At 44.1% G+C, this 14865-nt stretch overlaps 1 protein-coding gene across 1 annotated transcript in view; it reads left to right on the forward strand.

Moving 5' to 3' along the window:
* Positions 1–10055, forward strand: part of PLS1 (plastin 1) — a 51856-nt gene extending 41801 nt beyond the window's left edge. The window contains exons 12-16 of the mRNA XM_081862476.1: positions 114–228; positions 2519–2652; positions 3765–3888; positions 5520–5644; positions 7899–10055. Coding sequence (XP_081718602.1) covers positions 114–228; positions 2519–2652; positions 3765–3888; positions 5520–5644; positions 7899–8034 — 634 coding nt within the window. The 3' untranslated portion in view covers positions 8035–10055. The remainder of the gene's footprint in view (positions 1–113; positions 229–2518; positions 2653–3764; positions 3889–5519; positions 5645–7898) is intronic.
* Positions 10056–14865: the final 4810 nt, after the last annotated feature.

Raw genomic sequence — 14865 nt, forward strand, 5'->3', positions numbered from 1 at the left:
ATGAAAGCCTCAGAAATTTACTTGGATACACTACTGATCTCATTCAGGGAACAAATAATTTATTTGTGTAAATATATATGTTTTCTCTCTCTCCCTCTCCCTACACTGACCAGTGACCTTGCTGATGCTTTAGTAATCTTCCAGCTCTATGAGATGATTCGTGTACCTGTACAGTGGAACCACGTCAACAAACCACCGTATCCTGCACTTGGGGGTAACATGAAAAAGGTTTGTAAAAGTGTCTGTTTTGGAAACCACAGTGGCTCCTCAGCCATTTGCTTAAGCCGCATTATCATGAATGGTGTTGGTGTCCCTGAATTATTCACCCTTGCTTAAGGTAGCATATTAATATGGTTACAACTCTTGAAATAAGTTTCTTGGTGTGGCCCTTAGACTGGACCTCAGCAAATACTTCACTTGGGATGAAGCATGCATGTCACAGAGGCATACATGCCTACAGAAAATGCAGTTTTTACCTACGGTACTGAATGAACTTACAAGTCTCGAGACATTGAGCAATATAACCATGATAAATGGCCAACACAGATCAGTCAAATGCAACAGAATTTAGAGCTGTTTCACAAGCAGGGAGCCAGAACTAAAAGTATATGCAGAGCAGGTCACTCAAGCAGCTGAGCTTAGCTGCTGAACATGTCTCAAGTTGCACACACATGCAGGATATTATTAAGAAATTTTGCATGTTTCATCAGGGGAACATTGATATTGTCCTTGCCATTAATATCAATCAGTGAATCTGTGGCAGAAAACTCAGAATACATGTAGGGCAGTTCACCCAAGAAAAGTGAACCACATCACAGACCACATAGTTCAAGTTTCACACATGCATGTTTATTTAGAAAACAGATTGAAAACCTCAAGGCTTCTATTAAAGCCAGGAACAATGAATGCATCTATAGCAGAGAACTCAAAACACATGTAAGGCAGATATAATGCAAAACAGATTATGCAAGAAAGTGAAACCAAACCACTGTCTACAAGTCTAGTAAAAAAAGTCCCTCTGCATTACATATGGTAGGTAAGCATACATATGAAGCATACGAAACTCAGTCACCTGCACAGAACAGGATACAGACACTCTAAACATACAAACAAAGCCAGGGTAGAAGCATTCTATTGATACAACTACAGGACTCTATGGCCTCTACAGTCATTGGAAGTAGGCATGTTAGGGCCACTGTGTTATGTCATCACCCTGTGATCTTCAGGTGAAAGGTAGTATACAAATTTAATAAATAATAATCTGATATGGAAGGCAAATGGACAGGCTGCACCTAGTGGGGACATGCTTTCCTTACCTGAAGGCAACTGCCTCTACTAATCGTTCCTGCAACTTCATCTGAAGATCAAACCAAATGGGAACTTGGAAGAAAATGTTAGCCAGTGAGGCCAAGTCTAGAACTTCCTTCCAAGTTCACTCAGTTATCCCCAGGGATTGGTGGTGAGGTGTTTCAAGCCATGGCCCACATATCCATAAGGAGGGGGCAGCTGTGAACTCTGCTTGTTGATGGGCCATGAGGAGAGTATCAAGTGGTGACTCACCATGGTTGCAGGTACCAGCATAATGGGTGCCATTTAACACTTCAAAAGTGGAGTATCTGAAACCAGCGTGGGTGCATGCTTAATGCAAGATGGTTCTAGTCTTGCAGAACAGGACTACCAACTGGATAGCCCACTTGACATTCCTTTAGGTGACACTACTGAAGGTGATATTGTGACCTCTGAGGCATGTGCTTTGCCTGCTGGAGGAGGGCTGCCCATAAATGTGACATCTCAAGGCAGATCCTTGACTTTGCCAGTATAAGGACTGCGTGCTTTGAGGAAGGGTTCTGGTAATTGCATCCTAAGTGGTGGACCAAGTACTGGTGACCTCTGGTGCTACTATTTTAGCTGATCTGGATGTTGTTCTTTTTGTTGAGCTTAGAGCTGTGTTTACTTATTATTGTTTACAGATGGCTAGATAATGTTCTTAGGAAAGGGAGGTGTGTTGTACAGTTCCGTTAAGAAAAAAGGTTGGAAATGCTTGCCAGCACAGGTGAGAGTATTAAATTAGCCAAATCGTATTTGCCTAGTAGTCCTTCACTAGGAGTGTATGCCTAGGTTTTCTGTGCCTTGATTCATATTAATAAAAGCTAATATTTTCAGAAGATTTGGATGAAGTTTGTCTAACCGCATGCCTAAGCAGCAAGCATGACACCATACATATGTATATTAAACACATTCATCTGCTGGTATAGGGTACTCCTGCTGCACTGGTGTTATGGTTGGTTTGCTCCAATTAAAATATTTTGATAAACAATAATTCCAAACATGGGCGTAGTCAGCTGCCTCCCCCAAATCAAGTAAATAAATAAAATTACTTAACTAACTGGCCAATTGCATCGCAGATAACTCGGCTCTGCTGCCTCAACATAAAGCCAGCCCCCCCCCCCCCCAAATAAATCCTGGCATTGCCCATGGTTCCAAATAGTTTCTGACCTTGATTTGTCATTTCTTTTAGATTGAAAATTGTAATTATGCAGTGGAACTGGGGAAGTCAAAGGCCAGATTCTCATTGGTTGGGATTGGTGGACAGGACCTCAATGAAGGCAACCCAACATTGACATTGGCACTGGTGTGGCAGTTAATGAGAAGGTGAGGATGTGTTATAGCTCACAAAACCAAAATGTTTTCAAAACCAATATATGTTCTTCATTTGTTTGCAACCAGTCTGCAGTTTTATTTGCAAAGTCAGATAAATTATTTTCAGGTGTTTGTCTTGTCAGAAAATTCTTCGGTACAGTTTAGGAACTTGACTTTATCCAATCTGGAATATATGCACAAGTCATACGCTACAGAATTAGGAATCACAGCATAAAACTATTTAGCAACAAAATTCAGTAAACAACTGGAGAAACTTGGAGCAGAGAGCAGGCAGGCAGAAGAATGAAGCTCCTCAACTCATACCACAGCCCTTGTGTTTGAAATTACCACCCACCATGCACAGACAGACATACCATTAAGCACCTGAGGGTGATCTATAAAATGCTTCCCAATGTGACTAGCGGCAGTAGTGCCTGCCCTGCGTCTGATTCTCTCTCATGTTTACTCTTTGTTTGGCTCTATCTGCCAAAAAGCAGTTGGGTCGTATTGTGCTTCACTTGGCTTATGCTGAAGTCCCTGCACTGTACTGCCTGGGGAGCAGTGGCGCTGTGGTCTAAACCACTGAGTCTCTTGGGTGTGCTGATCGGAAGGTTAGCGGTTTGAATCTGTATGATGGGATGAGCTCCCGTTGCTCTGTCCCAGCTTCTGCCAACCTAGCAGTTCAAAAGCATACCAGTGTAAGTAGATAAATAGGTACCGCTGTGGCACTCTGGCACTCATCACAGTGTGTCCCATTGGGCCAGAAGCGTTTTAGTCATGCTGGCCCCATTACCCGGAAAGCTGTTTGCAGACAAACGCCAGCTTCCTTGGCCTGAAGCGAGATGAGCGCTGCAACCCATACTCACCTTTGATTGGACTTCACCATCCAGGGGTCCTTTACCTTACCTTACCTTTTACCATACTGCCTGGTGCTGTGTCAATTTCAGTAAAGTTGCAGTTTGCTTTTAACCCTTCTGCTTTTTCTGTTCTCAATGTAATCACATTTTCTATAATTTTTTTCTGTATGAAAGTTGTATTTTGTAACTGTTTTAACACGTCAGGAAAATACGGAGGAATTGTTAAATTCCTTATCAACTGCAAATACTGTGTTATTTCTGTTGCAGGTACACTTTGAACGTACTATCGGACCTTGGTGAGGGGGAAAAAGTAAATGATGCGGTTATTATTAAATGGGTGAATCAGACTCTTGCAAATGCAAATAAGAGTACTTCAATAACTAGCTTCAAGGTAATGAAGACACTCTAGAGAAAGGAAATGTGAATTAATCAGAAACATAATTATTTTGATGGGAATTGATCTATAGCAAAGGTTCTGCATTAGTTATTGTATATAAGTTGTGTATAAATAGCTGCAAATAGATTATGAATGCAAGTAGATTATGAATGTCATGAAATACAGTACCACATTTAGATTACAAAATAATAGTAACACATGTTAATATAGATACAAGATGATATGTGTGTAAATCCGTATTTGTAATGAACTTTTACTATGTAACTAGCAGAAATTTTGCTTAATGGAAATGAATAATTTTAGCATGCGACAGGAGGATTTCAACTTAACCAGTAATCCTAAAACCTCAGGATGGGTTTCTTAGAAGACAGTATTAAACATCCATCCCCTTTTGAGGCAGTAGTGCTGTTTGGGACATTTTTGTAATATGATGTTGCATTAAAACCACTAGAGGGAGCAACCCTAACAAAGAGACTGAAATCTGTTTGGTGTGGTTGAGAATAAAACCATTTCTGCTTCATAAAATATCAACATCTCCATAAGGTTTTAAGACATATTTGAGAATGGCCTGGTTGCAATATCAATTTCATTAGGCCTTGAGCCGATGTAGTTCTCTGAAGATTTGGCCATTCACCAGTGAAAATAAAAGTGTCGAATAAATGTTACATGAATATTTAGCCAATATTTTTCAGAGTTCAGATCAGTCTCTTTCTATTTTAGAAAGTGGTCTCGTGGCATTGGAACATGGGGTACACAGAATGACAGAAGAGTAATAATGGACAGACGTAATCCACAATTATTGGCACTAGAATGGGATTTTATGGCCAGTTCATTTATTAAGATACATCAGCTTAATTAGTAGAGATAGGAGAACATTGCTGGGTTTAAAGGCACAGTATGCATCGTAGTGCTTAGAAGCTGTAAGAGCAAGTCTGAAATCATAGCTTTAATCTGCCTGGTAGAATAGCATGCTGAGACTTTGGAGGAGTAAAGCTAATTCTGTGATGCCTCCTGCTGATTCCTTGATGTCATGCACTTGACTGCCCATCTGCTTTAACTGCTGGAAGGAGGTGAGCAGGGTCAGCTATTTTAAGGCAGAGAGGAAGTGCGTTTCAGTAACCAGGAAGAAAATGCAGTGCTCAATGGCAAGCTCAAAGTAGTATTAGGATTCTAGAAATAGGCAGATCATGCCACTTGCAAATAAGTAGAAGGAAATCCTATTCACAGAAGAAAGTCAACCTGAAAAAATATCCATAAACATACAGAATTATTCTGGGAGATGCAAGAGATTTTTCCAAAACCTTTTGATAGGATTTCATAACAAAATGTTAATTAGTCATAACGGATATTTTATCATGGGAAATGAAGCAGCAGGTGGTTATAAAAGGTCATTTGTCAAAAAGGAGAAAATTCAAAAGTATTGAAAAACATGACTTTGACCATTCATGATTCAGCAGTTATTACATACACTGTGTTTTAGCTGCCACACCATTATATTAGGATTTATTTATCAATGAGATAGTGGATAAAGAGAAGGGAGATACATGGTGAAAATACTGGTAAGAGTATTAAAGAAAATCCATTCATTAATGATAGTGAAACTTTTCAACACCTTCTCCTTCCAGGACAAATCCATAAGCACTAGTTTACCTGTACTAGATTTAATAGATGCTATTGCGCCAAAAGCAATCCGTCCAGAAATGGTCAAGAGGGAAGATCTTTCTGAAACAGACAAACTGAACAATGCTAAGTAAGTCTTTGCAGAATATTTCTTCCTTTATTATACATGGAGGCTCTGATGCAGCCTAGATGCACATGGCTAGTTGTAAATGTCAACTAATTCCTACTCTGTTACAGAAAAAAAGAACAAATGGTCTGTGGCACCTTAGACTTAACAGTGTTTATGCTGTAAGCTACTGTGGAGAAGAGCCTTCTTTTTCAGATCCATGAAGAGTTATTCTCAGCTGGCAGATAAATGCCCTCTGTTTCATATCTGCCTGCCTGTATATTTTAACATCATGTGTCTAATGAAGTGTACTGTTGTCAGTGCAATCAGGGATGAGGAGACTGGGATGGTGGGGTATATATTCAGGCTCATAAACATCAAAAAGATGCATCCAAACCTCTTCAGTGGGGCCCAGATCATCATTACAGTGTTACTGTGTGCATGTCAACCCACTTCTCTTTGCTGAGTTATGTATCAAGTGTTAGTAACACTGATTCAGCATGCTTTATATGTACAAATGATATTGGAACTGTTGTCAGCTCAGATAAAGCTGCTTGCTCATCCAAAGAGGGGGATACCAGAGTTTTCATGGGTGGCATAATCCAGTGCTCAAATACAATGTTAATTTCTTACTTTTTCTTTGAATGCCTTTCCCTTTAATGCCACAGCTCTGAATCAGTCATAGGAAGCTGCACATAGGAACTGTCTTAAAAGTTTTTTTAAATGCTGACACGCACAAAAAAATCTTACCTTTTGACTTTAAGCACATAAAATTCTATTTTCAGTGGTATGGTTTCAATAATATGCTGCTCTTTCTCATGAAAGTTGGCCCTCGAGAGTCTTTATCTTTCTGGAAGCAAGCTAAGACTTTCTTTATACTTTCTAAGTATAAGCTGCTAACATGCTTGACTCTGCTCAGCTATTAGTTTGTTTATTGTTTAGGCTTTTACTGCATGTTATAATAATAATATTATAATAATAATTTGTTATTTATACCCTGCCCATCTGGCTGGGCTTCCCCAGCCTCTCTGGGCGGCTTCCAACAAAATATTAAAATACAGTAATGCATCAAACATTAAAAGCTTCCCTAAACAGGCCTTCAGATGTCTTCTAAAAGTCTGGTGGTTGTGGGACATCCAGATTTGACAAGCTTAAGGATTATAATTTGGAGTTTTTCACTCCTGGATATAAAAATCTGGATGGAAAAAATGGGCCTTTCTTTGAGACAGAATCCTTCCATGATTGGACATTCGAAATTAAAGAGGACTGGCAAAGGACTATGACTTAGAGAGACGTGGAAATATCGGACATTGAGGAACATTGGGAACGCAACCGGGAAAAGGGGGGGTGGGAAATGTGGAATCCAAAGGGCGTAAACTATGTTTTATTTAGGCTATATACATCTACATGGTATTCTAAAGTGGGGAACTCGTGGTGGGAATAAGCCGATTTTAGGGGAATGGAAAATAATGTTTTTTTATTAAAAAAAAAAAAAATTTGGGTTAAGGATAACAAGTCTGAATTGAGGAGAAGAACTTGTTGAGATCATTTGAGAGATTTGGAATACAAGGGGGGGAGGGAAGGGGAAGTCCTGAAAGGATGTAATTGGAAAAAGATTTGAAATTGGATGTTTTATTAATTTGTAATTAATTGGAAAACTTTAATAAATATTATTCAAAAAAAAAAAAAAAGTCTGGTGGTTGTTGTTCTCTTTGACATCTGGTGGGAGGGTGTTCCACAGGGCGGGTGCCACTACCGAGAAGGCCCTCTGCCTGGTTTCCTGTAACTTGGCTTCTTGCAGTGAGGGAACCGCCAGAAGGCGCTCGGCTCTGGACCTCAGTGTCCGGGTAGAACAATCATGTTATCTTTCATTATTTGAGTATAGTAGTTTTATACTACACATCATGGCACTCCAGATGTTGGACTACATTTCCCATATGCCCCAACCAGTGGTGCCCATGATCAGGGATGATGGGAGTTGTAAGCCAACATCTGGAGGACCACAGTTCACCCACCCCTGCAGTAAATTTTATACCGGAAGGTGGAACAATAATTATAGTAAGTAAATAGCAGTTGTGTAATATTTTGTTTCACATCTATGGCTGCAAATTGTTTATAGGCAAGGGAAATGGATATGCTAATTGTTTGGTGTAGCCTGAATTTGATAAGCAATAGATCTTTAGAACAAAATAATGGCTATGCTACAATAATAAGGTTGTTATATCTCATTAGTCAATGCCAGATGAATAATGCTACTTTTTCTCTCTCTCTCTCCAAGATATGCTATATCAGTTGCTCGGAAAATTGGTGCTTGTATATATGCCCTGCCGGATGACTTGGTAGAAGTGAAGCCAAAAATGGTGATGACCGTCTTTGCTTGCTTGATGGGAAGAGGACTGAACAAAATAAAATAAAGAAGATTTTTTTACAAATGTTTTCTGCCATGATATACACAATGAATGCCTCATTGTTTACAGACTAATGGAATTTAGTAGCTGTAAAACAGAGATAATTTATATAAACCAATGTGGAGATGTATAGAGAGACTATTTAATATAAGAATTGTTTATATTTAAGGTTTCATCTGAAAAGTTTTATATATCAGCAATTTGTGAGCTAATGTAATGCAGTAATCACCAATAAGATTACAATGTTATATAGCCTTTTTAAATGAATATGATACATGCTGTTTTCATAGTGCACAAATTATCAAGATTTTAAAGTGCTATTTTAGGAACTGCTGTGAAATTAAGTTTTTATGTCAGTGTGTTATTAACGCGTAGTCTGCACATGAAAGACCTTGAAAGTCCTTGCCTTATTATAAGGGACTACCCAAACTCCTGTTGGAATTTGGGCTGCAAATTAAAAGCTTCTGATCATAAGGATTATTTCTAGGGAGTAATTTTCATTGCACTGAATGGGACTGACTTCTAAGTAAAAACTCTGAGGTTCTGAGTACTAATTGATTTAGGCTACAATCCTAAAGTCCCATTGAATTATTTGGGGCTTACTTCTGAGTAGACATGGTTAGGCTTGCACTGTTAGTAGAGCAATCAACAAAAGTTCTAGTTGATTAATTGATGTACATTTTAATTGTTTTGGGTGAATTTAATTTGCTGGAGTTGCAAGGTAAGATCTTGGGAAAGGGGGAAGGGTTAGGCTGTTCTGGTTCTTATGTATTACTATACTTGGAAATTAAAAATACTAAACAATGAAGGCAGCTGTAGCTATAACACCCTGTTCCTTGGCCTTCATTAAAATACAAAGGTTGAGATGTGAGACTGGGACGTCCCTTATCAAAATCCGTCCCCTCTCCTGCACAGTCTCCCTTCACTCGTCCTCTGCAGGTCTATGCCATGATTAACAATTATATGAGAACCTCCTTTGTTAAACATGATTAATACTAACCAGAGTTTGCAGTTAATTAGAATTTAGAAATCAAGAATTGGAAGCTGGCTTCATAAAGAGACCAATGCTGATTGTAGGCCTTAATCATGGTTTTGACTGGTGAGAGAAGGATGAGGGGAATTTGCTGTGGAATCAGCCCTTCTCTAATCCCTTAAATTTGATCAAATAATGAGACCCAATACATTTACAGTGGTCCCTGAGCAGTAGTTTTTGTGTATCAAAACTTCAGTATTTAAAAGACATCTGTATTAATGTTAGTGTAGCATGCAGGTTCAGTTAAATTTAGGGAACAGTCAACAACCCTATACCCAGGGCTTTTTCTCAGCCGGAACTTACTGGAACTTAGTTCCGGCACCTCTCAGGTGGGCGCCGTTGCCATTATAAGAGAACAAGGGATGAGTTCATGGTGAGTTCTGGCACCTCTTTTTCTAGAAAAATAGCACTGCCTATACCCTTTTTACAATATGGGGAAGATAAACTGATATAGAGTTATCATGGTGTAGTGGTGGCATTTCTGCCATATCCTGTAGCTCCTTAACCATTGCATCTTGATTATAGCATTGCACCCTTAGTCAATTTGATTAGTAGATAGTGTAGCTGGTTAAAGCAAATTTTAAAAATAAAATTGATTTGCAAACGTAGTATTGAAGATGGAACTTGCTGTTTATTTAAATGAGTTGCATTGCAGGAGATTGTATTAGATGACCCTTGGGGTCCCTTCCAATTCTACAGTTCTATGATTCTATGTTTTAAAACTGAACAACCCCTCTTGTCAATATTGTTCTGTAGAAATGCTTGTAATATGAAACAACTTCAACATATTTTTAAAAGTAATTTGTTAAAGAAAAATTAACAATTGGTTGTGTTTGTGGCATTGAATAAAACTAAGCACAAGTATAACAAGGACAATAAGCAAAATGAAAATTATGTACGTGGTAAGGCTTTCAATGAGAAAATATCCAAGCTAAAATGTTATATTAAGAAGCAATAAAGAGAGATGACAGGTCCAGTTTGAGGCCTCTCTTTACATGTGATGAGCTTTCTTATAAATGTTTTTAATATGTGTGCACTTCCTATTGCTGATTTATCATAGGAAAGTTGCATTAACTTGGCTCCTTATTGCAGACTATTGGTAAAAAGATTCACACTTATTTGGGCACATTCACACCATACATTTAAAGCACTGTGATACCACTTTAGATAGTTATGGCTTCCCTCAAAGAATTCTGCAAGCTGTAGTTTAAGGGCGCTGAGAGTTGTTAGGAGATGTTATAGATAACTACAGTTGTTTCAAAGTGTGGCTGGCTTTGTCATCCAAGAGGCAAAACCTTTGAGGCAGTTTACTGTAGGCACATACCACACTCCTGGCTCATAAAGAATTGGTCATTCATATTCAAGGAGTGTAGGACTGTATCTGAACATTTAGCCATACAAACCAGTGTTAACTTAATGTAAAGGAGCATGTTATGATGGGTTGCATATGACAAATCTCCCATATCTTTAAAAGCCATATAGCCAGCAAGGTGTACGCTATAGTCTCCTGTAGAAGCCCTTAGTCTAGTGAGGCCACATCAGCACTATATTTTTTAACCACTTTTTGTTAAGTTGTGGGTTGACATAGCCGACGACACAGCGATTTCTCCAACTAGCTCTTTATTTCGTAAGCTGGAATAGAACTGACTGCAAACAGCTCAGCCGGCCTGCTTTTATAGGCAGCCGGCTGTCAACATTGTAACAACAACAGCCCAGAGTTCCCGCCTAAAATAACTGACGCGGACCTGAGGGAAAACTATCTACAGACCTGATTGAAAACTATATACAGTATCCCCCTGCTGGCCCAGGGTGAAACTTCACTACATAACACCCCTCCCCACCGAGATAAGGCGTTAGTTACAATCGTAATGGTTTCCTTATATACAGCACTACGCGTAATGGTTCAATTAGGCACAAAAGCATATTGGTTACATTTCCCATACTTAGACCAACAGTGATACATGTCCAACAACATAGTCCTTTAAATAAGTTGGGCGCTTGGGAACTCTGCCAGACCGCCGGGGACTGGTAGCCAAGTCCGGAGGGCCACACAGTTCTTGCTGAGGCTGTGGTGCGACCCTAGGTGGCGTTGGAACCAAATCCCCTGGATCCGCTGCTGTGGGTGGAGCCTCCGCAAGTGGAGTGGTCTGAGTCTGTGGTAAGTCTGGCAGACCCTCTGAAGCGGCTTGGTTCGGCTCCACACTGGCAGTTTGCGAGGGAGGTGTAGGTGGGGCCTCGCCATCTGTACGTGTCTCTTCTGGAGCCGCAAGCGCAGTTGGGGGCACTTCGGTAGTGTCCAAGTCCCCAACCCTGCGCCTAAGCTGGTCTATGTGCCGTCGCCACAAGCGTCCGTCTTCGAGTGCCACCTGGTACGAGCGAGGTCCCGTGACTCCCACTACTGTGGCTGGCACCCAAGGAATGTCCCCCACATAGTTCCGGGCAAAGACCTGGTTTCCTGGGACAAATGACCGTGGCGCGTTGGCACAGCCTGGGGGTTCAGCCACGGCAAAGTCCGGGTGTAGCCGGTCGAGTGGTGACCTGAGGCGGCGGCCCATAAGCAGTTCAGCAGGACTCCTCCCTGTGGCCGCATGAGGGGTGATGTGTTGCACGAACAAGTATTCGGCGACCCGCTCATGCCAGTCTCCCCGGTCCAGGCGCGCCAGTGCCTCTTTTGTCGAGCGCACCATTCTTTCCGCTTGCCCGTTGCTGGATGGATGAAAAGGGTGCCGTTAGGGCATGGCGGATGCCCAGTCCCAAAAGATACCACTCAAACGTGCCTGACGTGAACTGTGGTCCGTTGTCAGAGACAAGGACATCAGGACACCCATGCGTTGCAAACAGGCCTCGCAGCACCCGGATGACAGCTTCGGTAGTGGTGGAGGGCATCAGGGCGACCTCCAGCCATTTGGAATAGGCGTCCACCACTACCATAAAGGTCCGGCCGTGAAAGGGGCCAGCCAGATCGATGTGCACCCTCGACCAGGGTGTCTTTGGCGTCTCCCAGGTGTGTCCCTTAGCTGCCGGTGGTGCAGGCCTCGACTCTTGGCACGCTTGACAGGCGGACACCCAGGCAGTGATGGCATCGTCCATATTAGGCCACCAGACATAACACCGAGCCAACGCCTTCATTTTGACAATTCCCGGGTGGCCAACGTGCAGAGCCTCCAGGACGCGCTGACGGAGTCCCTGGGGAATCACGACGCGGTCTCCCCACAGCAGACAGCCGCGATGAGCTGAGAGTTCATGTTGTCTGGTTGTGAAGGGCTGGAACTCTGATGCAAAAGGCCCTTGTGGCCACCCCCTCCACACCCAGTTGAGCACCCGGCTGATGGTGCGATCCTGGGCAGACGCGGAGGCCACAGTGGCAGCTGATACAGGCGCTGCCGGAAGATCCTCAATCAGAAGGAGCGATGAAGCTGGAGCCGGGTCTTCCACAAATGCTGGAAGAGGGCAACGGCTGAGGGCGTCGGCATGGCCCATCGATTTCCCCGGGCGATGGATGAGCCGGTAGTGGTAGGCAGCCAGGAAAACAGTCCATCGCAGCATGCGTGGCGAGAGGACCGGTGGAGTTGGACGATCACCGGCGAGGAGGCCCAGGAGTGGCTTGTGGTCAGTGATGAGGTCAAAAGTCCTGCCATAGAGGTATTCATGGAACCTCTTCACTCCAGCCACAAGTGCCAATGCCTCCTTGTCGAGCTGGCTGTAATTCCGTTCCGTCAGAGATAGTGTCCTGGAAAAGTAGGCGAGTGGTGCTTCTCTTCCATCTGGAAAACGGTGACTAAGGACAGCACCGATGCCAAAAGGTGAGGCGTCGCAGGCAAGGACCAGCGGCCTGGATTCACTGTACTGTACCAGCACACTGTCTGATGAAAGGAGAGCCTTAACCGCGTTGAAGGCCGCCGTCTCCCGATGACCCCAGGCCCAAGGCGTCTTTGTACTAAGGAGTCGGTGAAGAGGCTCAGCCACTGTGGCTTTGTGGGGCAGGAACATGTTATAAAAGTTCAGCAGCCCCAGGAATGCCTGCAACTCCGTCTTGTTCTTTGGGGTGGGGGCCTGCTGGATAGCGCGGATCTTGGATGTGGTCGGGTGAAGGCCGGAGGCATCGATAAGATAGCCCAGGAACTCTACCTGTGGAACGGCGATCTGGCACTTCTCCCTCTTTACCTTGAGCCCGGCCTCTTGGAACCTGGTCAGCACGGCACGGAGGCGCTCGAACAGCTGCTGGTGTGAGTCTGCAGACACCAAGACGTCATCAAAATATGGTACCACGCCCGGAAGCCCTTGCAGGAGACGCTCCATAAGGCTTTGGAAGATGCCAGGAGCCACACTCACCCCGAACTGCAACCGGCGGCAACGGAATGCCCCCCGGTGGGTGACGATCGTCTGGGCTTCAGCAGTGGCATCATCGACTGGCAGTTGTTGATAGGCTTGGGCAAGGTCCAGCTTAGCGAAGACCTTACCCTCACCCAGGGAATGCAGCAGGTGTTGGACAACAGGAACCGGATAAGCGTGCTGCTGAAGTGCCTTGTTGATCGTGCACTTGTAGTCAGCGCAGATTCTCACCGACCCATCTGGCTTGACAGGCGTGACGATGGGGGTTTCCCACTTGGCGTGGTCAACCGGCTCCAAAACTCCTTGGGCGATCAGTTTGTCCAGTTGTTCGTCCACCTTAGCCTTGAGAGCAAAGGGAACCCGGCGTGGCTTTAGCTTGATGGGGGCGACTTGTGGATCAAGGCTAAAGGAGATGGGCGTACCTGTATATTGCCCCAAGGTGCCGTCAAAAACCTCGGCAAAGTCTTTGACCAGACCCTCAGTCTCTGCGTTAGAGATGCAGTTGATGCCGGTGACTTCCAGGCCGAGGGCATCAAACCAGTCTAGCCCTAGGAGGCTTGGCCGCTGACCTTCGACCACCACCAACCGGAGCAGGCCCGAAAAATCCTTGAAGGCAATCCGGAACCGGCCAACGCCTACCACGGGAATGTCGTTTCCCTGGTAGTCTCTCAGGTGTACGCGGTGAGAGTCGAGTTGCCTTTTGGACACTCTGGGTACCAGTCTTTTGATGGTGCTCCACGACACGATGGACAGGGCAGACCCGGTGTCGATCTCCATGTCACATGGAGCTCCTTCAATGAGCACCGTGACGTTCAGCTTGCGTCGCGTAGGCGAGTCGGTTTGGCCAATCGTGGTTCCAGACGGGCAGCGGCAGTTGGTGAGAGCGAAACAACTTTCCTTGGCAGACTGGAGGGAAGGCTTGGACTTGCGAGTCGATGAAGGGGGAGTGTCAGACGGAGCCGATCGGCAGACCTTAGCGATGTGGCCCCTTCTGGAACACTTCCTACAGATGGCGTCTCTGAATCGACACTTGGCACGGGAATGGTTGCCTCCGCAGCCGGCACATTCCGGTTGGCCCTTGGACTTCTGTTGGAACTTCCTGTGCTCCCGCTTTGTCTGGTGCACGTCATCGCCTTCACTGGAGGATGCCTCATCACTGCTGGCCTCTTCATGATGCACCGGAACTGGCTCCCTAGCAAGACGCGGGCTGCTGCACTTGCGGATCTCCTGGGCGGAGCGTTCAGCAGCTTCTGAGGCCACAGCCTCCTCAATGGCTTTCTGCAGCGTGAGGTCTGGCTTGGCGAGGAGATGCCGTTGCAGATGGATGTCCCGGACCCCGCAGACGATTCGATCCATCAGGGCATCGTCTAAGTCTCGGAACTCACAGTGCATTGCAGCCTGTCGCAGGGCGGTGGTGTAGTTGTTGATTGACTCCCCCTCTGCCTGGTTCCGGTGGTAGAACGCATGGCGGG

Source organism: Podarcis erhardii, assembly GCF_964252035.2.
Source record: "Podarcis erhardii genome assembly, chromosome: 5".
NCBI lineage: Eukaryota > Metazoa > Chordata > Lepidosauria > Squamata > Lacertidae > Podarcis > Podarcis erhardii.